The 22,613-nt window shown below is 51.1% G+C and overlaps 8 protein-coding genes across 8 annotated transcripts; 4 read left to right on the forward strand and 4 right to left on the reverse strand.

Moving 5' to 3' along the window:
- Positions 1-1,328: 1,328 nt before the first annotated feature.
- BP5553_00795 (uncharacterized protein) lies at positions 1,329-3,139 on the reverse strand (the record flags this gene model as incomplete). The annotated part of the gene is made up of 3 exons (XM_032009418.1): positions 1,329-2,627; positions 2,686-2,882; positions 3,025-3,139. 3 exons carry the CDS (start codon positions 3,137-3,139, stop codon positions 1,329-1,331), a joined length of 1,611 nt encoding a protein of 536 aa, XP_031873472.1.
- A 4,290-nt stretch (positions 3,140-7,429) lies between these two features.
- BP5553_00796 (uncharacterized protein) lies at positions 7,430-8,795 on the reverse strand (the record flags this gene model as incomplete). The annotated part of the gene is made up of 5 exons (XM_032009419.1): positions 7,430-7,470; positions 7,580-7,719; positions 7,784-8,209; positions 8,261-8,330; positions 8,378-8,795. 5 exons carry the CDS (start codon positions 8,793-8,795, stop codon positions 7,430-7,432), a joined length of 1,095 nt encoding a protein of 364 aa, XP_031873473.1.
- A 2,284-nt stretch (positions 8,796-11,079) lies between these two features.
- Positions 11,080-12,150, forward strand: BP5553_00797 (uncharacterized protein; the record flags this gene model as incomplete). The annotated part of the gene is made up of 1 exon (XM_032009420.1): positions 11,080-12,150. One exon carries the CDS (start codon positions 11,080-11,082, stop codon positions 12,148-12,150), a length of 1,071 nt encoding a protein of 356 aa, XP_031873474.1.
- Positions 12,151-12,974: 824 nt separating this feature from the next.
- On the reverse strand, positions 12,975-14,813 carry BP5553_00798 (Uncharacterized protein; the record flags this gene model as incomplete). Its single annotated transcript, XM_032009421.1, has 5 exons — positions 12,975-13,133; positions 13,191-13,813; positions 13,862-13,955; positions 14,014-14,393; positions 14,447-14,813. The coding sequence occupies 5 exons, from the start codon at positions 14,811-14,813 to the stop codon at positions 12,975-12,977; spliced, it is 1,623 nt and encodes a 540-aa protein (XP_031873475.1).
- A 293-nt stretch (positions 14,814-15,106) lies between these two features.
- Positions 15,107-16,116, forward strand: BP5553_00799 (Uncharacterized protein; the record flags this gene model as incomplete). The annotated part of the gene is made up of 2 exons (XM_032009422.1): positions 15,107-15,162; positions 15,213-16,116. 2 exons carry the CDS (start codon positions 15,107-15,109, stop codon positions 16,114-16,116), a joined length of 960 nt encoding a protein of 319 aa, XP_031873476.1.
- A 485-nt stretch (positions 16,117-16,601) lies between these two features.
- BP5553_00800 (SVP1-like protein 2) lies at positions 16,602-17,998 on the reverse strand (the record flags this gene model as incomplete). The annotated part of the gene is made up of 5 exons (XM_032009423.1): positions 16,602-17,174; positions 17,234-17,590; positions 17,643-17,740; positions 17,797-17,835; positions 17,890-17,998. The coding sequence occupies 5 exons, from the start codon at positions 17,996-17,998 to the stop codon at positions 16,602-16,604; spliced, it is 1,176 nt and encodes a 391-aa protein (XP_031873477.1).
- Positions 17,999-19,014: 1,016 nt separating this feature from the next.
- BP5553_00801 (Septin-9) lies at positions 19,015-20,602 on the forward strand (the record flags this gene model as incomplete). Its single annotated transcript, XM_032009424.1, has 7 exons — positions 19,015-19,035; positions 19,180-19,255; positions 19,313-19,429; positions 19,492-19,579; positions 19,650-19,787; positions 19,838-20,305; positions 20,359-20,602. 7 exons carry the CDS (start codon positions 19,015-19,017, stop codon positions 20,600-20,602), a joined length of 1,152 nt encoding a protein of 383 aa, XP_031873478.1.
- A 961-nt stretch (positions 20,603-21,563) lies between these two features.
- Positions 21,564-22,547, forward strand: BP5553_00802 (Bax Inhibitor family protein; the record flags this gene model as incomplete). The annotated part of the gene is made up of 4 exons (XM_032009425.1): positions 21,564-21,722; positions 21,776-21,846; positions 21,905-22,007; positions 22,059-22,547. 4 exons carry the CDS (start codon positions 21,564-21,566, stop codon positions 22,545-22,547), a joined length of 822 nt encoding a protein of 273 aa, XP_031873479.1.
- Between the last annotated feature and the right edge of the window lie 66 nt (positions 22,548-22,613).

Consider the following 22,613-nt stretch of genomic DNA (forward strand, 5'->3'; position numbering starts at 1 on the left):
ACGTGAGCAGGAGAGCTGAGGTGCTGGTCGAGGGCCTCCTGACTGCCAAAGCTCCGGTTACAGTCGAGACACTCGTACACTGGATCTTGGACGTGAGTAGGAGAGCTGAGGTGCTGGTCGAGGGCCTCTTGCTTGCCAAAGCTCTGATTGCACTCCAGACACTCGTATACGGGAGCTGGGACGTGAGCAGGAGATTCGAGGTGCTGCTTAAGGGCCTTTTGACTGCCAAAGGTCCTATCACACTCTTGACAGCGGGCGTTGTGAGCAGGGGAGTCGAGATGTTGATCTAATGAACGCTGGCTACCAAACGATCTATTACAAGATCCGCAGCGGAACGCCATTTCTTTGCAGGGCGAAGAATTCGGGATTGTTTGACATTTGGAGTTTTGGAAATACCCGTGTTTTCAAAATATCACAACCCCCTCTTTCATCAACCATGCTCCCACCCCCACACATCAAACGCAATAGCAAATATGACAATAACGTAATGAGAAGCAAAGGCTGGGTTTTTGTGTAACGTGGTAATCTTCAATGCAAGCAGAAGTCATGATTGATGTTAAGCCTCCCGTTGGCTGCCGGCATCATTTTAACTCCCGGTGTCGCGATGGAGGGGAATGCCTCGACGTGGACTCAGCTGATTAGCTCACAACACTTTGCAGTTGCGGCGTCTGTTGGGCCAGGCTGGTTGGTGGTACGAGTTGTTTCTGAAGCTTTGTGATACCTATTCCACAGATCGAGAATAGCGGATGACTTATCGAATGCATGACAAGCACAGTTGTTTAGGTAACCTGTAGAAAGGAAACTTACGAACCCGCAGCAACCAATGTTCTGCCGCTTCCTCTTCGGGCTGACGACTCCTCGTAAACGAACAACTTCCAACTCCCTACATGGCCACAAATTTCTCATTATGTATACCCTAAAAACATTTGTACAAATCCTACCGTGTGTGCCATGCCTATATTCCATGCAGATAAAAATACAATGGGGTTAGAAAGCCCCAGCCCAGCGTTGACGCGTAAAAGTATGCATAGATAGATGCCGAGGCCCACGCCCGGCTCAGAAATCAACGCCCAGAGAAATGCAATCAACCCCCCCCCCAGTACATACTGAACGAAGTCCCATCCTACCCAAAGCGCCAATTTAATGCAGCTAGGTGGCCTGGCGTCCCAATAAAAAAATAATAAAAATATGACAAGTCGCATTTCCCCATGTTATTTTTCCCCTTTAACTTTTCCTGTCGAGCTAATTACGTGTACAGCTCGGCGTCGCCTATTCCCTGAAGTTGGGGTTTATTTACAAGATATACCTCTTTCTAATACTCTCACGGTTTATCGTTTGCTGCTCGACGACACATGGTTACCAGACCTTGCCCGGTCCTTTTCCAGTAATAAAGTGAGCTGGCTCTTGCTTTTGCTCAATGGGCCCGCAGGTGCTGGAACTACCGCGTCTGCTATTGGCTGCACGGGTCGTTTCGCAAACATGTCGGCTTGCCGCCGCTGATTCTGATCTTTGCTTTTGCTTGTCTCAGCCTTGGGCGATGGGGGCGTTGGAGAGTGTCTAGATCCGTTGCCTATAGGATCGCCCAGGGCAATATGCGCCGTGGCCGCAGTAAGCGTAGGTGCCAAACTGGCAGCACTTTTGAACGGACGAGGGGCGTCCATGGTCTCGTTACTTCCGCTAGAACGTGGTTTGGGTGTTTTATGGTGAGTATGGCCTTGGTCGTTCTCCAATGACGGGGATGCCTCTTGCCTCGGAGACTTCTCGATAGGCACATGCGGTTGGGCATGTTCGAGGGGCTCGCGGTGCAAACCACGTTGTTCCACCTCGGATCCAGTATGCTCATTGGATCCTTTTCCAGTCATTGTAGGACGAGGATGGTGAGAATGGCCTTGCTCTACCGCATCAAGCTCAGCCTGCTCCGGCTTGATCATTTGACTCTCCCGTCCACTCGAGTCTGGTGACATATAATTCTTCGAATGGATGCCATTTGACGGACCCTGGTCCTTGGACGCTGGTGTTGTTTCCGATGAGCGGTGCGGGGGAGAGAGTTCTTCTTGGAACTTCGACTGAGTGGTCTTTTTGGGGCGACCCTGCTCCTGTTCAGACGTCTCAGGCTGTGTCCTTTGCAGCGATGCCTGCGTTGATCCTATGGAGTCAGCAGTTCTGTTGTCTGTTGGTGATTTGCCTGTAGGTGATTTGCCTGTAGATGATCTGTCTGTAGATGATTGGGAGGTCTGTGAACTCTGGCGGCGGGAGATAACGGGTCGTTTCTTCTTCCCGGCTGTCGAGGCAACAAAACCAGGCTTTTTCCTTCCGGAGGCAGGCAGCTTCCCGTCCAACTTTACATTATCGCCGTCGGGCGAAGGAGGTTGTACGACAACATGTGAATTAGAGCCAGCGGATGAGCTTGAATCGCGCTCCTCTTCGGAGTCATGGGGAGAGACAAACCGGGCCGTCGGACGTGGCCCCGTCGTAGAAGGGCCCCTGGTCTTTTTAAGAATCGGATGTGGCATGGCCGTAGGGGCCCTAGAAGTAGCGGACGAGGTAACTGTGCTTTGTCGATTCCGGGTCGGATGATGAAGAGTCGTTGCACTGGAGGCTGCCGGCGCATATCGGGCCTGGTTTTCCTACGCATCCACATTCAGTATGGCAAGGCACGACACAATCGCAAGCGGGCAGTCATACCAAAGGCGGAGTTCCTTCATCACGATTTGCAGGTCCTCGGAGGGGTACAAAAGTTGGGCCATGGGAGATATAGCGAAAGAGCCGCGCCACCGTTGCGGCTTCCAATTCACGTTTTCGACTGCCCCATATGCGCCACCAGTAATTCTCCAGGCGCTCCGCCGTGGGATCGAGGAGCCTACGCTTCGTGGTGGTATAAACTGCGCCAGATCAGATCAAAACATTGCGGGCGCATGTAGTGAAGTGGTGGAGGAAGGGATTGGTGGAATGTAGAAGGGGGAGTGAGTGCCGATGGGGGGGGGGAAAGAAGTAACAGGGAAGGCTCTAGCTGAGCTGAGCTACCTTTCCAATACCCGGCGATCTCAGCCAGATCTAAGGGTTTTGCACCGATTCTCTCTATGGAGTCTTCACCCTGCGGGGAGTTGACCACAATCCCCTTGGGTAGAATCGTCGACATTATCGGAGGGACGCCAAAGGGCGCGGAGAGGTGGCGATAGTGGGGTTGGCAGCAGCTCTTTCGAGGCAGGCAAGCCTACCTAGAAAGGTGCTGCGTCTGAGTGCTGCGGACGGCAAACGACGCGGCATCCAGAGATAATAATTGGACCGGCGGCTTGGGGGGGGGGGAGTGCAAAGTACAAAGCCCAGCGAAGTTTGCGGCGGAAGAATGGAGAGATGTTGCTTGTACGGGGAAGTAAGTGGTGTACCTAGATAGGGCGCGAGAAGTTGCAGCGGGCAGCGGGAGGTGGCAGTTCGCAGGTCGGAGGCGCGATGCGAAATGTGATAAGTGATAGGGATGTGATATATGTGGGATATGTGCGATCTGGGAGCGCAGTCGAGGTGTGCGAGGGCCCAGGGGAAGGGAGGTGGAACCGTGGAAGGCCCTGTCGGTCCAGGCCCTTGGGAGGGAGCGCTGGGAGGGAGTCTGGGAGCACTAGAGTAGAGTTACCACCGTGGCACCGTCCTTCTGTCTTGTACTCTGGAGAGAGTCTGTTCTGTACTTGGGACTGGTAGGCCAGGCGCCCTGCGTCCGCCGTCCACCGCTGGGAGCCCTGGAACCTGACCTGCGCCCCGTGGGCTGCACCTTGTACAAGTGCTCTGTACGCTGTCCGCTGTGCTCCTTGGAGCAGGCTTGTACTCCTAGAGGCGCCCTAAGGGCTTCTTCGACTTTTCCTAGTGGGGACCCTCTGAACTCTGCACTCTGCACTCTGAGCTCTGAACCCTGAACTCTGAATTATGAACTCCGGGATCCCGACGCTCCTGACTTCCAAGCCACGGATGAAAGTATCCGGCGACGGATGGGTTGTCGAAGAGGGTGCCAGTGCCAGTGAAGAATCGAGGATGTCTGCCCAAGGCGAGCTGATGGGGGGCTCAGGCACGGATATGGCTCGGAATCTGTCAGCGTTCTAGCTCAAAGGAGTGGCCAGCTACTCCGTATATGGCTGGTGCAACCTGCCGGGAGATGGGCCGGAGGGGAGAGGCAGCAGTGTTTATCACACTGCGAGCTGATGAGCGGCGAGGTTGCTCAACTTGGCAGGTAAAGCGCTCGTTGTGGGCGAGTAATGTGGGATTTGTACGGCACTGAGTATGCTGGAGGAGACAGGTCGGAGCTGGAGAGCCCGGCTGGAGAGTTGGGAATTGATTGGATTCGGGGTTGGAGAGCAAGTACCAAAGACCGGAACGGATAGGTAATAAGAAGACTCGGGAGGTAAGCCAGTTGGTGACGGCAGGGAGGAATAAGGGACAATGAGAACATGGAACCATGAGGTGACTCAGTACTAGTGGTGAGCAGCGATGCAACGTGAGCCACTTTCTCCTTATTATTAGCCCCTAAGAACAAAGTGGAGTGGAGTCGCGGTCTAGCGCAATGTGGAGGGAAGAGGGAGAGGGAGAGCGTTGGCAAGTTAACTTGACGTTGAGGATCATGAGACAAAGCCCGGGCAGAGTTGAGAGCCAAAGCCAGAACCAGAGCCACGACCACGGCAGAAGTCCCTCGGTATTGGCTACGAACAATGCTCTACTACTAGGTACCCTAAGTTACATAGCGAAGGTACTGTACTGTACATGTACCTAATCGGAACTGGTACTCGGGTCAATTCTGCAACGAGGCCAGGGGTCGACGATCCGGTACTGATCTGGTACCAATTATAAGTATACCAGCCGACCTACAACAGCCCCAGTGCCCCGATTTTGCAGCTGACGGCCGGCTTTCGATCACGAGGGCCATCGTGACATGCCGCGAGCCAGTTATTGCAATTCTAGGGAGTGCAATGCAATGGCGGCGGGCTTACGGAGTAAGGACTTCGCAGCCAGGTACTGCACCTACTGCCTCTACCTATTCGTCACTTGTACGGAGGGATGCTTAAGTCCTTGTCCCTGTGCTTGTCTTTGACTTGTGCTTTGGTATCTGGGGCTAAAGCCCGACTGAACTATGAGGTGCTATTTGAGGATCGCTCTTGTGCATCCAGCTAGCTACATATCCCTAGCATCGTACTCGTGCTTATAATCCTAGATACGTACAGTAGGCGCATTATCGATATTGTTAATATCAATATCTATAGTTAGCTGGAACTTACACGGGACGGATATGGATACATCCAACAGGCCCGGCGGAGTTGACAACTCCGCCCTTCGAGCCCCTTTCTGTACGTACAGCTACTCGCTCGCGACAAATAACATACGAAGTACCCTCCAAATACTCCGTACTTCGTATATATATCTCCTGATCAACACCCTGAACTCTTTCGAGGCTAGAGTCCGGCCCTCCAGGCACAAGGGGAAGAAAGACACTCTGGAGTCTAGCGCCCCGCCCCGAGGAAGTCAGACCGCCGAACGGTCGGCTCTTGTGCGCAGCATCATTCAATATTTAATATCGTTCCCGGAGGCCCCCGCCGGTACTTATGCCTCTTGGAACTTGACAAGTGGCTTGTGTACGTTCGCAATAATGCGTTCTTTTTCGATCGATAGGCCCATACGCAGTATGAAGGGGAATCAATGCCTCTATCTCTCCTCATGGCTTCGTCTTTGTTTTCCGCTTCTTGCTCACACCGCTCACTTGCCACTGCCACTCACTGCCACTGGGCCCTTCCTCGAGCCCCCCGCGGATATGCCCTGATGCAAGCAAGCACGAAATTGGATCATTCGGTCGCCACAACAAAGCAATATGCACCGAGTATTGGGGATTGGGTATGCCGCGGTGCCGCGTGCTCCTTCTTCATATTTGCGGTGATCACGCGGGCGAACTGGCTCGAGTACCTAGGTAGCAATGATGCCAGAGAGCCACGAGGCAGGCGTCTGCACGGCGTACTTACGTAGGGTACCTGCGAATGGTTCCCGAGGAATGGAGGCGCAACGAGGCTCTTATGCCAAATACGATCGAGCTGCTGACCTCGTTTTCCTCCGAGGCCCGTCGTCAATATCTCCCGTCCCGGGTTGGTGCAACATCTGGACTCTGGAGTCATGTGTAGTACTGCCACTATGTACAGTGCGAGTACTCTGGAGAGTCCCAGTAGAGTATGTTCTGTAGGTACGTCGCGTCGCGTCGCCTCGCCTCGGGTCGTGTGACACCCCCGAACATGGGAGAATAGAGAGTAGGTAAGATAAGGTACACTAACATTTGATTGCCGACGTTTCGGGTCTTGTTTCATAGCTGGATCCTCGTTGGGAGGGATGGAGTGGATTAATATGTGTGGGTTTTGAACATAGAACTACCGGTTGTCTTAGGGTTGTACCCACCAGACTATAGGCACTTAGTAGCCAAAGCATACCCAGTGCACACCACCACACCAGAACCACAAAAACAAAAGAGATTCACCCTATTCCCTATTCCAGCAGCCCCTTACCGACCTAGTTAGGCACTCAAGGCGCAAAAGGAATAAGACGATACGGGGTACTATATTTCGTATTAGCGCATGCCTCCCGACCCGCCGCTACAGGAATCCAGAACCATTTCTCGCATGAGTTCTTTTATTACTTCAGAGAGGAGTTGTACTGCCACTGCCCACCGAGAGCAAGAAACCCTGATACTAGGCCCTAATAATAATCCGTACACCCCCATCTTCGAGCTGCCTAGCCCTGCCAATAGCCGCCCAGCGTTCTAGAACGTTTCTCCCTCGCCGCTCTTCCCCCCCTTCTCCCCACTCCACCGCCCCGGACCCTGGAAATGCAGGGGTAAAATATGCGGCAAAACTTTATTCTTCTAGTCTTGGCTTGCTGGCTGGCTACCCCGGCCACGTGCTGGTAAGTGTTGTTCTCGAAGGAAAAATTGGAGTTTGGGCCATTTGGGGTATGGATGGGTGGCGGCAAATGTGATGGAAATAGGAACTTGCGTTGCTAGCTGATTGTGGGGAGAGAGGAAATGATGGCGGTGGCTGGATTACCTTGGGGAACGAGGGAACAACACGTGGATATTGTATGTAGGAGAATGGTGCACTGCGGTTCCGATTTTTTGAATGTTGTCAAGATGTAGCAGAATCAGACCAACACGAATGGGATTATAATTGGATTTTATTTAGATTCTAAAATAATACGGAACCGCTCCCGCAGAAGAACAATATTACTGCCATCTTAATAGGCATGGAACTCCCGCCTTCTCAAACCGCTCTACGTACTACATCGGCATCTCCGATAGTCCAGCCATAATCGGACGCACTCCATACTCCGGTACACGCACAGCCTTCTATATGGCGTTCGCCAAATTAAATCATTAAAAAAGTTCGAGGATGGATGGATGGATTCTCGATATCTTCTTTTACGTGACGGTGTAGCCGCCGTCCACACGTAGATCAGCTCCTGTAAGAAAGTAGATATATTAGTTAAAATAGCGGCAGTGAAGTTGTACGAGCTTGGGAAGGACGAATCTGGGGCCTTTATTTGGGGGATAGGGATTGGAGATTCTTACCAGTGACATAGGATGAAGCATCCGATAACAGGAATGTAACCGGTCCCATCAGATCCTCCGGGTTACCCATTTTGCCCTGGGGAATAAGAGATGTCCATTGATTCTTAAGCTCCGGGTTGTCATCAAGAATCTTCTTGGTACTGTTGTGATGCAGAAATTAGCAAGGCCAACCTCGTAGAATTTAGATGAAGATAGGTAACATACAGTGCTGTGAGCATATATCCCGGGGAAATACAGTTAACTCTGATACCAGCATGGGCCCACTCGACCGCCAAACTGGCCGCCAAATGTCTCACGGCTGCCTTGGCAGCATTGTACGGTGCTTGAGGCTGGGGCACATTGACGATGGAACCGGACATGCTGCCAACGAAGACCATGCTGCCTGGTTCCTTTCGCGCCATCAAGTGCTTAGCCACGGCGATGGCAAATAGATAGGTGCCGTCGACGTTGACGCCCCATAGCTTCCGGACTCGGTCGATGGGGTAGTTGATGGCCTCAAAGTTCTCAGTGAATCCTGCCGAAGTGACGAGGTTGTCAATCTTCCCGTGTTGCTTGATGATATCTGCGATCACTGCCTCCACGGATTCTGGCGAGGACACGTCCGCATAGTGTGCGGTGACCAATGGAACGCTATAATTCCGTCAGTGAGAGTTATGTTGCATTTTCCATAGAGGGTTTTACTTAGTTGCTTCGGGGTTCTCCTTTCTGAAAGAAGCCATAAGCTCCACGGCTTGCTTCTCTGCTTCCTCCTCTATTTTCAATTAGCAAGTGCTCTGATATGAGCAGCTGGAAACATACTGTTTAAATCCACAATTGCAACATCGGCACCGCTGATGACCATTGCCTGGCTCATCACCAGACCCAATCCTCTAGCGCCACCTGTGACTACGCCAACTCTCCCCTCAAGGGAGTAAGTCGCCAGCGTACGCTTCAGATGTGCTCCGCCTCTGCCCTGAACGGGAGTGCTGGAGGGCAGTTCGCCTTCTGCTGGGTATTCAACTTGCACGGATGAATCGGTACGGGCGAAGGAGCCCTCATGTTCTAGTTCTGGCTCTTCATTGGTCTTCTTGCCCTTTTGGTCTTTTTGGGCAGTCATCATGAATGATCTACGGGTTGTCTGGGAGAGCAGAGGGGTTGGGACTGCGCGAGCTTTAACGGGACTGGAGGAAGCTCTCACAGCCCGAGCAGCATGACGAAGCAATTGTGTTCGAAACATAGTTCAGGCGATGTTGATGTGAGGGTTTGATGATGTGGGGGGGGGGATGAGAAAGGAGGTGGAGGTGAGGGTGAGGGTGAGGGCGAGGGTGGTTAGAAAGGGGTGGCCGGGCAATTGGAATGATGCGTGCGAAAGATGTTATTATTTTCTGGTTGGGGATTGCCTGAGACACTCGTCTGCAATTGATATGGATTGATACTGATCGCGAAATGAGAAAGCAGAGAGCTGTTGGGGGATCTTAGATAAATACGTTTGCGTCGTCTTCGTGGAGAAACTTTTTTTTCTCTTCAGCTCACACGACGGGCCACTCCACCTCCTAGCACACAATAGTTGCCACCGAGCGCAAGACGCGGTGTGCGCCTGGATGATCGCTTCCCTCGCTCCCTTCCTCGCTCCCTCCCCACCTCACGATACTTGCACCAGGCGGACCAGACACGGCGACACGAACTCGAGTGGTTGGTGGGCCCGCCAAGTCAGGCAACGCTCTTGTCCGACTGAGTAGTGCAACCGCCGATCCGCGCACGCCGCGCGCCGGGGCCCGAGGGCGTTCTAGGGCGCGGGATATTAATAAGGCTCTCGCGTCAGGCAGGGAAGGGAGTCAGGGTGCTCGACACAGCACCAGGCTGCTTGTTAAGCACCAGTACTTAAGGTACTTAGTCTTAGTCTTACTACCTTAGAGAACTACCGCCGCCATGTACTGTGGAGAGGGAGTGGGGCGCTTTTATTTTTATTTATTTACTCCGTAATTTATTTACAGTACTGTACAGTACAGTACAGTACAGTACAGTACAGTATGTATTCTTTGATAATGTTAATCTGCTGTTCGATTCTAGACTGCCTGGGTCACGTAAGCATCCGTGCGTTTCCTTCCCCGACGCCCGCGTTTCGCTTTCCGCGTTCCGTGTGCCGCGCCCCCCGGCTGCCGCGCTCCACCAGGACTAGTCAATATTTATTCAATATATCATATCTCAATATGTATATACCTTATCAAGATAAGCAGAAGCCTTCAAACAACTCGAGACAGGCAACTGGGAAGCGTTGGGGTAGTGGTTAAAAGCCACCGCTGATAAACCTAGGGTGACCCCGGACGCTCCGCCAGAGATAACAAGAGGCTAGGGGTTAGTACAGCTCGAGTTTCTCAGTATCCAACGCTCCGTGACGAAATTTCTTTTGCTATTTTTTATCGCTTGAATAGCTTCCTTTAAAATTTCGAGATCTTGGTTAACTCGCTTATGCTTATTGTGGGGGTATAAACAACTAAAAGTAAGGATTGTCACGGGGTACTACTAGCAAGGCATTGAAAACTGTTGAGGGGAAAGGATGAAGGTAGGCATATTTTATTCATCTATCTCTCTATCCTCCAACCAAAAACACGTAAAGCTTCAAATCCTTGGATTAAGCGTAATAAGACAACAGACCCAAAGCCTGACCGAAACTTACTAGATATATATTATTCAGGCACTGCCCAAAGTGCTCTCTTTTTGCCTCCTTTCTGTTCAATATCAACCCCTTTTCTGCCCTACGAAGTATTTGATATCATGAAGCCAATTCCGAGTCCCTGCACCTGCCTCGGCGCCCCAGTGTAGTTCATATGGGGTCATCCATCCTACGACGCTGATACCACAGCTTTACTAGGTTTCTGCTCACTCTCTATCACGTCCTGGAATTGCACGTCTCTCTTTCGATCTTACCTAATTGAGCAGTATTTTTATTTCTTGACTTTCTCCTTTACTCAGCATCCCGGACTTAGGATCGACAGAAGTGACACATCTGATACTACGTGCCGTCGCACATTGTACACATCCTACGCCTCTTACCGAACCTCTGCATACCGCCATTCTCTGCTTAGATTGATAAGGGTCGTTTCTCCCCACCAGTACCAAGTACGGAGGTGTCAAGTGTTCACTGCAGTGGAGAGTGGGAGGTTGGTGCCTGGGGACTTAGGACCTACCACGTACTCCGAGGACTTGCTTGTTATTTCTGGGTTCCAATAGTTCCACCGTTTTGGCCCACGAGTGCTTACCTAAGCCCAGCACCGTGTACGCGTGTACGGTAACACGTGTGTTTCAGACTAACCTGATCTGGGCGCAATCCTTTGAGGCTGTGTCATCGCCACCGCAGTAATCACTGACCACACCCCTCTCCTCAGGCTCAGCCCACTGCTCCAACCTCATCTACCTGGACATCGTCAACATCACCAACCATCAACAACATCATCATCAAACTAAGACCAGGACCAAACCCATCGCTTCTTCCATAGGGTTTAGCCCATCACAACTATACAATGCGTTTCACACAGCTCGGGGCCGCTGCCGCGCTCACCGGCCTGGGGAGCGCTATTCTCCTCCCGCCAACCATCTCCGACGATTTTATCAAGGCACTACCCATCGATGCTTCCACTCATCCGGACCGCCGTGTGATCGAGATCAGCTGCCCTGGATGCCCGGTCGTCGTACCAGATATGCATGGCAATTTGCATCATGTTGCTGCCGAGAACATCCTGAGACTTAACTTCTCCGTGGCTCACGGCGATTCCGATCAGCTCCTTCTCAACGGCAACCAGGTCTATCCTATCGACCCTAGTTCCGAGAATTTTATGAAGCCTTTGAGTGCAGCTCAACTTGTCAAGTCACCGGAAGATACCTGGCAACAAGCAGCAGAGCCGGCCCTGGGCTACGCACTAAGTGTGAGGAATACCGTCCACATGGAGCTGGACAATGTCAACCTCGTCGCCGTCCATGTCGATATTGTTGAAGTTGCGGGCGTTTTCATCGATGGGATCCCAGGCATCGACCTAAGACTCGTCGAGACGCCGAGTGGGAAGTTGATGCTCGGAGATTCACAGGTCTCAGCCCCAACGAGCCCATCGTCCTCACCTAACGATGATGGGCAGGAGTGTACAACACTCCTCTGCAAATGGAGAGCCATCATCGCCGACCGACTCTCTAAGTTGAAGGGTTGCGGCCGGAAGGGTCGTCCAAATGCTCAAGTCGAAGGTCCCAAACACGGTGGCCGTCCTCACAACCGCCCCCATGGAAGCCGCCCTCATGGATCCCACCGCCCATTCCGCCATCACCGCCAGAAAAACGGATTCTCTCGATTGGCCAGGAATATTCTCAAGCACGTGCTTGTGCCTGTTCTCATTGGGGTTTTCGTTGGTATCCTCGCAAGCCTTGTTGGTATGTTGGTCGGAAAGTTCGTCATTTTTGTGTACCGCGCTTCCCGTGGACGTCGGGAGCAGTATGCCCTGGTTGAGCAGGATGATGAGGCCGTTGAGCATATTGAAGACGATTCCAAGTCTTTTGTTGAGCCTCCTCCAACATACGAGGCGGTCAACGTCAAGAGTCCTGAGTAAATGGTAGATTTGATCTGCAACGTTGAGAGGTGAGAGGTGGTGTCTTTTTGACGGAATCGATAGAACGAGGAAGTCAATGGAGTTAGGATGGGAGGAGGGAGGGGTATCTGGTCAAACACCAACACATAACTAGTTTCTCTTGTTTTTATGTATCTTTAGTAGCGTTTTCAAATAGTCTATTCAAAGCATGACGTTTACATTTTTGTAACTTTCCTAGGTACTTAGTGCCATTGCGAATACCATGGCATGAAGTCTGAGTGAGTGCTGTTCAATCTTTGTTTGTTGCGTTTTGGCCTTGCGTGCTATCATTGTGAGCTTTCAAGCTTTGCTCGTGGTCTTTGGCCCACCTCCCCCTCGTCCACCGCCTTAACTCAGCAAAGTAAGACCTTTCAAGTATTGAATATTTGTGTGGGCTCCTTTAATTTCCAAGTGGTCCACATGCGAACATACAACCAATACCAATGCCTACGAATGTTACTATTATCCCCAAGCACCTACCATCAATTTTAAACGCGCGTCATTCACGACGTACCACCATCACAAGCAAGGAATTTTAAAACACAAACGGACTAGGCACGTAAATTCAATTCAACCTCCTCTGTTCAATTCAATTCAAATACACTAACACTCGCGTGCGCTAAATAATACACACGAATCAACCGGAAACTATGGGTATCATGCAAGGGCTACATTTGCTCCTACACACAAACGAGAAGATTTCTGACTTGGCCCCCCTAAAGCCCAAACTCCTTCCTGGGCTTTTCCGCTTCTGCGGCCTAATAGCCGCCACACAAATTGACAACTTCTGGAGGGAGATGGACAGGCTACGAGGTTCCGGGTTTCGGACTACTAGCAGCACTTCCCCCACCTCTCTTCATGAGGCCAGCGAAAAATGATGCCAAGGCCTCGTGGTTCTGTGGCTTCCCATCCGAGGATGTGAGGCCCGGGGAGGTGGGCTCGGGGGTTTGGTAGGTTTGGCGGTCCTGGATGAAATGGTTAGCCACCTTTATAGACAAGTGACGAAGTGGAACATGACGTACCTTAAGTTTTTGCAACATATCATCGGCATCAACCTGTATACCGCCCATATTGAACTGCACGGGTCCAATGTGCTCACTCACACGACCCTCATCGCCTTGGGCATCCGCCTCTTTCACATTCCGCCCGGCCACCAATCCAGAAGGATCTGCGTCTATTCTGATGTGGTCTAGCACTTGTAGCTGCTTGCTCAGGAAGGCCTGTGTATCCTGGCTGGAAACCTCGAGTTTAGACCCGTTGGTTTCTGTGGATGTTGCTTGTAGAGCGTCGAGCTGCGGGTCACGGATTGTAGCCTCGTAAGCTGCTACGGCTCCTGGTGGAGCTTTGGGCGACTCGTCCTCGTCCTCGTCGTTCGTATCGCCACTGGGTGATAGCTCAGGAAATTCATCTTCTTCGATGTCAATGGACCATGCTTTGTTAATAGCCTCCACGTTAAATCCTTCCCGAAGAACTCTGATCTTGCCCCAAGAATCCCAGTTTGGTGGTACCACTACCTTATCCCGGTCAATGACGTTGTGTTTGAAATGTTGCTGTTTTAGAAGCGAATGTATGCCTAGGGATGAGTGTACGATGTTCTTTAGCGGGCTGGAGACGGATGGAATGGTGTACACAAGAGATGCGCCGTCTATTTCCTGTCAGTATGCTGCGGCCACCGCGAGACTGCCGGACTTACGCTTTAGTAATATCGTTCGCAAAAACTGCAAGATGAAGTCAAACTCCTCTTCTCCCCAAGATCGCTCTTTCTCCAGCTTCTCAATATGATCAGACTACGCACGGTGTTAGCAAAGCGGTATGGTATACGAGGTTGACTAGGCCATATCTCACATTCTGACAGACAACGCATAGTGGTAGACCAAGGGCTGCATCCCACTCTCCAGGACCCAACGGCAAGCTGATATCGCTCTCAGTCGTACTGCTGGTAGCTACACCGTCGAGACTATGTCCACCGCGCCCTCTGTCTCGCCAACTGAGCATGACCTCCTCCATCTTTTCTTTGCAATCATCGTCCAGCGAAACCAGTAGCGTCCGTAGTAAACTTATCCAATCCCGTAATTGCCTCAGCCAGAACCATGGCTGTGACCAATCAAGTAGTATAACTATAAGGGTATTTGGGATGCTTTCGGGAGTCAGGAGGGGTCGTAGAAGGGGTGTGAACGATGGCGAGGGGTCGGCGAGCAGGTACAACGAAAGGCGGGCCAGGATATCTATTCAAGATGAGCAACGGGCCATGGCACGCATGCATATATAGAGACCATACCCTCGTGGTCGGCATCCAGAACATCGTGATATGTGTATCCTAGGGCGATATTGTTCGCTATAGGGGGTTGCTTGCTACTCTGCCGATCTGAATTCTTCCTCGTATCTTCAGCAGCCAATCCTTCAAGAAACTCCCTCTGGGAATCCGTAGAGCCGCCTGCCTCACCGTCAGTTATATGCCATTTGTTCGCAGCTTGTTGAAACCTACCGAGGACTAGGATATTCTTCTCTGGTAATCGCTTTCCGCTAGCAACTCCATCTAGCATGGAAGACCATAGGTCCTTCTTCGCGTCTGAGCTCTTTGGTCGGTCGTGGTCGCCCGTCGACGAGTGTGTATATGTCGAGGTTCTGTTGTTTGAGGAAGCCATTATAGCATCGAACCTCGCGTTTCAGGGGCGCGAATCAATGAATCCGGGATACCAGCGCTTGAGTTCCGTTATTCCACGCGTTAACACCTCGATGTATTATTCTCCATGGATTCGCAATGACTAGGTAGAAATGTGGTTGGGTTTTAGTTAATAGGAGAGGTTTTGCGCTGCGTTTGTTGCTCTCATACAGTAAAGTTGTGAACCTCGTCGGAGTTCATGCGAGGCGGGAACTTTGTTGTACATTTTCTACAGCCTTGTGCCTGCCACCTCCGAAATCTACACAACAAACAAAAATGAACAGCATCAGGCAGATCCAAGAGCTTAACAAGCGCGAGCTTGAGAATAACGTGTAAGTACTATTTTACTCTAATTATGCCCTCCTTTTCTAACACCACTTAGGTCTCCAGATGCATCATGGCATGTAGACTATCGCGACACGGCGTACATCTACATTGGCGGACTCCCCTTCGAGCTCTCCGAAGGAGATGTAATCGCAATATTCTCCCAATTCGGCGAGCCTACATACATCAATCTCGTCCGCGACAAAGAGACGGGAAAGTCACGAGGGTTTGCGTTCCTCAAGTATGAGGACCAGCGCAGCACAGATCTCGCGGTCGATAATCTGGGCGGAGCGGTTGTGATGGGACGCACGTTAAGGGTGGACCATACGCGGTATAAGAAGAAGGACGATGAGCCAGACGAAGGAATTGATCTCGGCGAAACATTACAGCAAAGTGATGATGATGGGGAAGGGAGGCGAAAACGGCGACGGACGAGTGAGAGTGAGAGTGAAGAGGAGCGTCCTATGATCAAGGAGGAGATTGAGCTTGAGAAACTTATCAGAGAACATGACGAGGATGATCCTATGAAGCCTTTTCTTATTGAGGAGAAGAAAGAAGAGGTGGCGCTGGCTTTGGCTTTGGTTAAGCCTAAAAGCGGAAAATCTTCAGAACCAAAGCATCGCCGTCATCATCGATCACGACGATCGAGGAAGGAGGGTGAAGAGAGTGGGGATGACGATGATAAGAAGCGTTCTCGTCATCGCCGGAAGCATAGGTCGCGGTCAAGGGAACGTTCACATGCCGATGGTGCTCACCGTGATGAAAAGCCATCTCGACATAGGCGCAGGGAGGACGAGGGTTCCAGGCCACGGAAGAAATCACCAAGCCCTGCGAGAGAGCGTCGCCGTCGGGATGATGGCCATAAGGACCGTGAGCAGAGAAGGAGGAGTAGGAGTAGGAGTATTGACGGCCCGGTTGAGCGGGGGAGTCGTTATGCCAGAAGAAGAAATTCTGACGATTGAGCTATCAATCGTCCGGCCATAAATATCCGGCGTATATAATTCAATATCTATGATACCAATAGCCGTTGCAGTACTGTGTGGGGACGTTCATGACGGATGTTCCCTGGAATTAAAGGATATCTGAATTGCCATAAAGCATCTTATCTGCTAATATCCCTAGAGACTCCGAGGGGGAAACCTCTAAGAGTTAGTCGGGAAACCATAGCACTGATTAGCATCTAATGATACTTAAGGAGATCAAAGATTTTTAATTCCGCTCTGATTCCCTGCGTTTCCGCTAGAACTACTCAAAGGGCCAACAGACAATGAGTTTGGCCATCAAGATCATCATGCCATAATTTATGAGCATTCTAGTATAAAAGTTCTCGCGATGTTGATAAAAGCTATATATAGCAAGTAACTGAGTTTACATGCAGCTCCCTTATACTCCAATATGATGGTCTCCATACGCCACGCTAAATAGCACAAATGAACCATCCAGAGCCTCAACTGATGCCAAGGTACCTTTTCCAACCGTCTCGGACACAATATCTCTTACCATCGTCGCCTTCGGCAATGATGAACCTTTCCCATCTGCCATCTCTCCCAGCCCCGATGACTACAACGCTGTGGTCACTAGTCCAACCTATAATACCCTTTGGCGGCCGGAACCCTGAGTCACCAGGGGAGTTCAGTGGGGTTGAGCCTCCGGAAACGGGCTCATCGCCGATCTCGAAGTGAGCAGAAGCAAATGAGTATATATCGGAAAATACTCTTGGCAGCAATGGGATGCGGCCCAGGACTCCCCATTTCTGGCTCGCTTCCACGTCGCTCAGACCGGGACTTCCTCCGCCGCCTTGGGATGTTAGCCTTCGAGTGGCATTTGTAGCCTCCGATCTCGTTGACTTGGAAGGATGAGGGATGTCAAATATGTGGAGGGTGGACTTGTCGGATGTGACAGCCAGCAATTCGCCTGAAGGAGAAATGACAACAGAAAAGATAACAGCATGGTCGACGCCTCGCCTGAGTTCGGCAATGCGAGCACAGTTACTTGTAGCAAACACCCGTATTAGAGTACCCTAGGCTCAGCTTAATATGAATGATCAATAGAATATAGCTCGAACGCAGCTGCACTTACGGTGTCGCTCGCAGTGGCGAGAATCTCGCCATCACGGCTGATATCAAGAGCCCGCAAGGGCGAACTATGGGCAGGAATAATGCTGACATTCCCAGTAGACAACTCAACCAGCTGGACTTGGCCGGGAGTCCTTCCTGGAAATGCCAGAGTCTTCGGACCCAGACAACATAACCCGAGAGGATTATCAGCCGTTTCAAAGACGGCCCACACCTCTGGCGGGCTTTGGAATTTGTAGACGCGGACACTGTTCTGAAGAGCGACTACGATATGTGATCTTGAGAATTTCACTCCACGAACCGTCGTTAGGACGGGCAGTTGTATGGCAACTTTCTGCTTTGCGTCATCCCAGATGATCACCTGAATGCGGCATCAGCCCCTCGTCTTGAATAGATTCCCATTCATCACAGACCTTATTTTGGGGGAATTTGGGCAGCTTTCCCCCTCCTATTAGGGCGATAAAATTTGCCTTCCCAAGCATCGATACGGCGCCGATACCCGCGTTGAAGTCTATGATACTTAGTATTTAATAAAATAATTAGTCATGGGCTGAGTTCTAGCCGTACCTCGAGAGACCCGGAGCTGGCATGGCTCTGAGTTGAATACTGGAATGGGCATTAGTATTCGGTTTCCTGGTAGCTAGCCCAGACGTAACGTACTACAGAACCCAGTGTCGAGTCCCACAGCGAAGCAACTGGCGTCTTGGTTGAAGGAGGCTGACAAGGCTACCGGCGTGCTGGAGCTCTCGATCACAGGTCGGGTATTCATGATGGCAGCTCTGCAAAGGGCGTCGACAGCTGGGGGGTGTAATCCAAGAGATGTGGTTTTCCTAATATCTAGCTCTGCGCATGTTCCCTTAATCTTGTCGAGCTGGAGCTGATCATCCTACGTAAGGTAGATATGGAAGCGCAGCGGTGGTTTGTGATGACGGTCTTGTGTTTCTACCCTTCTGGCTGCCCCGAGAGGTACGAAGTGCCCGTGACAGGCTGGACAGGGCGGCAGGCCGCCACCAAGTACGAGTAATTCGTACTCCACTATGATACTTTGTACGGTGGAAGCAGAGAGCACGGTAAAATGCAAATCAAACCAGCCAGATTGCTGTATTGACTGGCATCCGAAGCCGCAAGAATGATACTGCCAATGCCACCTATTCTCGAAACCCCTTCTACGAGTACTGTATACTGTTGTTGCTGCTGTGAAGTTGAAGGGGGTTCCAACTCTCAATTCCCATTCAGCCTTGTCCCTGGCGCGAGTAGCGCTGGCCGGATGCGGAATAGCGTCGACCCCGTATGGAGTAGCTCCCACCGCCTTCTCTGGCCGGCGAGACAGGGCGGCAGAATATCGCAACTCAACAGAATAGCAGGACAGCAGAACAGCATTACGGGAATTATAGATAAAATAAATACGTACAAACAGCGTAATTCCTATTCTAGTGCTTCTAACCATAAATCCCCGCTCGTGGCATATTCTTTGGTTGCGATATAGCTCCTTATGAGGCCGGTGTACTCGGTGGATAGGGGCAAAATAACACCCCCCCAGCTCCTTGTCTCGAGCTTGTCTAACATGGAATCTCGCTAAATTTCATTCCCCCAATTCCCCTGAGAAGCAGCAACCTCGCTCGACCGCAACTTCAAATTTCGCGACCCTTCAGACATCCCCACGAAACCGAATTCGATCCCGAATCCCATCTCGCTCCCCCCCTCCGCTGCCTCCATATCCGCCATACGTCGAGTCAGTCAATACTAGACGGTGGCCCTGATCCCCTCCAAATCTCACCCATCATCATGTCTTCTCCACTGAGCGCAGTACGTTCCCTAATCAACAGCTCCTAACCCACTCACCCCCTTTTCGTTATTCTGATCATCGGTGACTGTAGTACCACTCTGGGGTTCGATTCCTATCTACAGTAGTCTTCTCGATGTGCCATTACTGATACTAGGTCTTCGCAGATCAAGATCCGCCGGAAGAAGAATGTCAAGAAGGGTATCCAGTTCTGTTTGATGGTGTGCGGAGCCTCGGGCACAGGTTTGTCGCACCACCCTGTGAAACGCGTTGATAAGGTGATTAATTGGTCGCGACTAGGGCGCACTACGTTCGTGAACACCCTCTGCGGCAAGAAGGTCCTCTCCGGAAAGGACGCCGACGACGCGACAAACGCTCATCTCGAGGAGAATGTCAAGATCAAGCCCGTTACCGTTGGTGCGCATCTCCCATCTCGATACCTACCTATGCATGGATCGCGGTCGCTGACTACACTACAGAGTTGGAATTGGACGAGGAAGGAACTCGTATCTCTCTCACAATTGTTGATACCCCAGGGTTCGGTGACCTAATTGACAACGAGGCAAGGTATGATATGATACTCCAGATTAGATAAGGGAAGTCAAACGGGATGAGATCCATGCTAACTCAATTCCAGCTTCGGCGAGATCGTTGGTTATCTCGAGCGTCAATATGATGATATTCTTGCGGAGGAGTCGCGTATCAAGCGTAACCCCCGTTTCCGTGACAATCGAGTCCATGCTCTGCTCTACTTTATCACCCCTACCGGCCATGGGTATGTGTTCCATCCGCAAATACCTACGTCTAGAACTCACCAAATTATAGCCTTCGCGAACTTGATATCGAACTCATGAAGCGTCTGTCACCCAGAGTCAATGTTATTCCCGTCATTGGCAAAGCCGACTCCCTCACACCCGCCGAGTTGGCCGAATCAAAGAAGCTGGTCATGGAAGACATTGAACATTATCGAATCCCCGTCTACAACTTCCCATACGATATCGAGGAGGATGACGAGGATACTGTCGAAGAAAACGCCGAGCTCCGTGGGCTCATGCCATTTGCAATTGTCGGTTCCGAGGAGATTGTCGAAATTGGAGGCCGTAAAGTCCGTGCTAGGCAATATCCATGGGGTGTTGTGGAGGTTGACAACCCGCGACATTCCGATTTCCTCGCCATCCGAAGCGCTCTTCTGCACAGCCATTTGGCAGATCTGAAGGAAATCACGCATGACTTCCTCTATGAAAACTACCGTACCGAGAAGCTCAGCAAGAGCGTCGAGGGTGGTGGTGGAGCGTAAGTCCAACATTTTGAGGGCTGATTTAGACCTATACTGACATTATACGTAGTGATTCATCCATGAACCCCGAGGATTTGGCATCCCAGTCCGTCCGTCTGAAGGAAGAGCAGCTTCGTCGCGAGGAGGAGAAGCTCCGCGAAATCGAAATCAAGGTCCAACGGGAAATCAACGAGAAGCGACAGGAGTTGCTAGCACGCGAAAGCCAGCTCAAGGAGATCGAGGCAAGAATGCACCGGGAGCAAAGCGCGCACATGGAGGCCGTAAATGGGCAAGCGGATCACTCGGAGGCTTGAGGTGGTTGAGAAATAGTGGCTTCACGGGGGACTACTTATCAGAGGCCGAGGAGGTTGGTGGTCAGAGCTGGGGACTGCAATTCTCGTTTTCGATGGATCTTTGGAGCTGGGGTTTCTTTTTGCGGGTCGTTGACGGCATTTGCAAGAAGCTTTTTGGCTCCGAAAAGCTAATGATGCGTTTCCTTATCACCTTCTAATGTGCAGCTAAATTATTTTTTCCGCTTGCCATGGTCCCAATGACAATACATGGATGATTGTGAATAAAACCATGGTTTATATAGTCTTTTTGTAGTTTTCGAGCCTTTGAAATATGATGTTTGTATTAATCTTATTCCATATGTACCTTTTGCTAAGTTGGAAGAGAAGTATCAACGGGACCGTCGCGGTTAGATGATATGATACGATAGTGCAGGATCTTATAGCATGCCACTGGACAACTAAGCCAGCTAGAAAAGCAGTACATCTGGCCTGAGCTGTTGTAGTCACCCTCCAGATTACCTTGTTCGCGTTGCTGAAATTAGCAACCATAGCTGAACCTTATCCGATGCACTCGAACTGATCGCTCCGGCCCAAGTGAGAATGCTTGCGTTCCAATTACGAAGGAAGGGATACTGTACTGTATTCTCGAAATAGTAACGAGACTCTCATATAGATCCTCCAAACTCAAGACTAAAACACCTACAAGAAAGTTACGTAGTTTATATTGGTATCTTATACACTGTGGCGTTGGGGTGTCAACCTTGGAAGTTTCCCCACATGACCATGCGGGATCCTTCGACCTCCCCTGGAGTCGTACAACCAACAATGGCAGGAATTCATCCGTATTAGCTGAAACCTTCCACCACCAACAACGCTTCAGCCCACTACCAGGCAACACACCACATCCGCATTCTCATCGCCGTGGGCTTTCAGACACTCTCCCTCCCATCACCCATCGACGCCTTCAACGCTGCTGTACGCGATGTCAAACACCAGATACACGGCCGTCGCTCATGACGACGATGCTCAATATTCCCAAGCCCCTCCATCGTATGCGGCTGAGCCGTCCTCGTCCGCCGATCAAGAAGCGCTGTTAGGGGGCCCAAGGAGCAGCGAGGACAACATTCCCGATGACTTCAAGGTTAGCATGGTAGTGGGGTTGAATAGGTGACGATGTGGCTAATGCTATTGTAGTTCGGAGGCTCGGTCGCAGAGGCAACCATCGATATTAGAATGGCTTTCGTGAGGAAGGTCTACGCTATTCTGTGAGTCTCCCCTAGTATATCCCTCTGACGGTACTTCGTACGCTGACGCAAAATGCAGCACTGTGCAGCTTATTGCCACTGGTATCATAAGTTGTTTTTCCTTCTGGAGCCCCTCATACAAGCTATGGATCCGGTCCCATCCATGGATGCTGTTCATCTCGGTGAGTCCAGCCATATCCGACGTCTAGGGCAACCTGCTAACCATTACATAGCTCTTCGGTGCCATCGCCATGATGCTATTGACCTACTGGAAGCGAAAGTCCTACCCCACGAACCTCCTCTTCCTATCAGGTTTTACAGTACTTGAGGCATACTCTGTATCCGTCATCGTATCCTTCTACGACTCGCGAATCGTCCTCCAAGCAGTCCTGCTCACGGCCGGCATCTTCGTTGCGCTCACGCTCTTCGCATGCCAGACAAAGTACGACTTTACATCTTGGATGCCATATTTGTTCGGTGCTTTGTGGGCGCTGGTTCTCTTCGGCTTCATGGCGATGTTCTTCCCTGGAAACAGCACGGTTGAGCTTGCGTATTCCGGTGTTGCCGCGTTGCTCTTCTCTGCGTATATTTTGGTGGATACGCAGCTTATCATGAGACATTACCATGTCGAGGAGGAGATTGCCGCTGCGATTAGCCTTTACCTCGATATCATCAACTTGTTCCTTGCCATTCTTCGAATCCTCAACCAACAGAACAACTAGGAAAGTCGAAGCTTGAATATTCCGGCATTGCTTGAAGACTGGCGAAGCCCCTACGATTGAGAGAAG

This window comes from Venustampulla echinocandica, assembly GCF_003357145.1.
Source record: "Venustampulla echinocandica strain BP 5553 chromosome Unknown scaffold_0, whole genome shotgun sequence".
NCBI lineage: Eukaryota > Fungi > Ascomycota > Leotiomycetes > Helotiales > Pleuroascaceae > Venustampulla > Venustampulla echinocandica.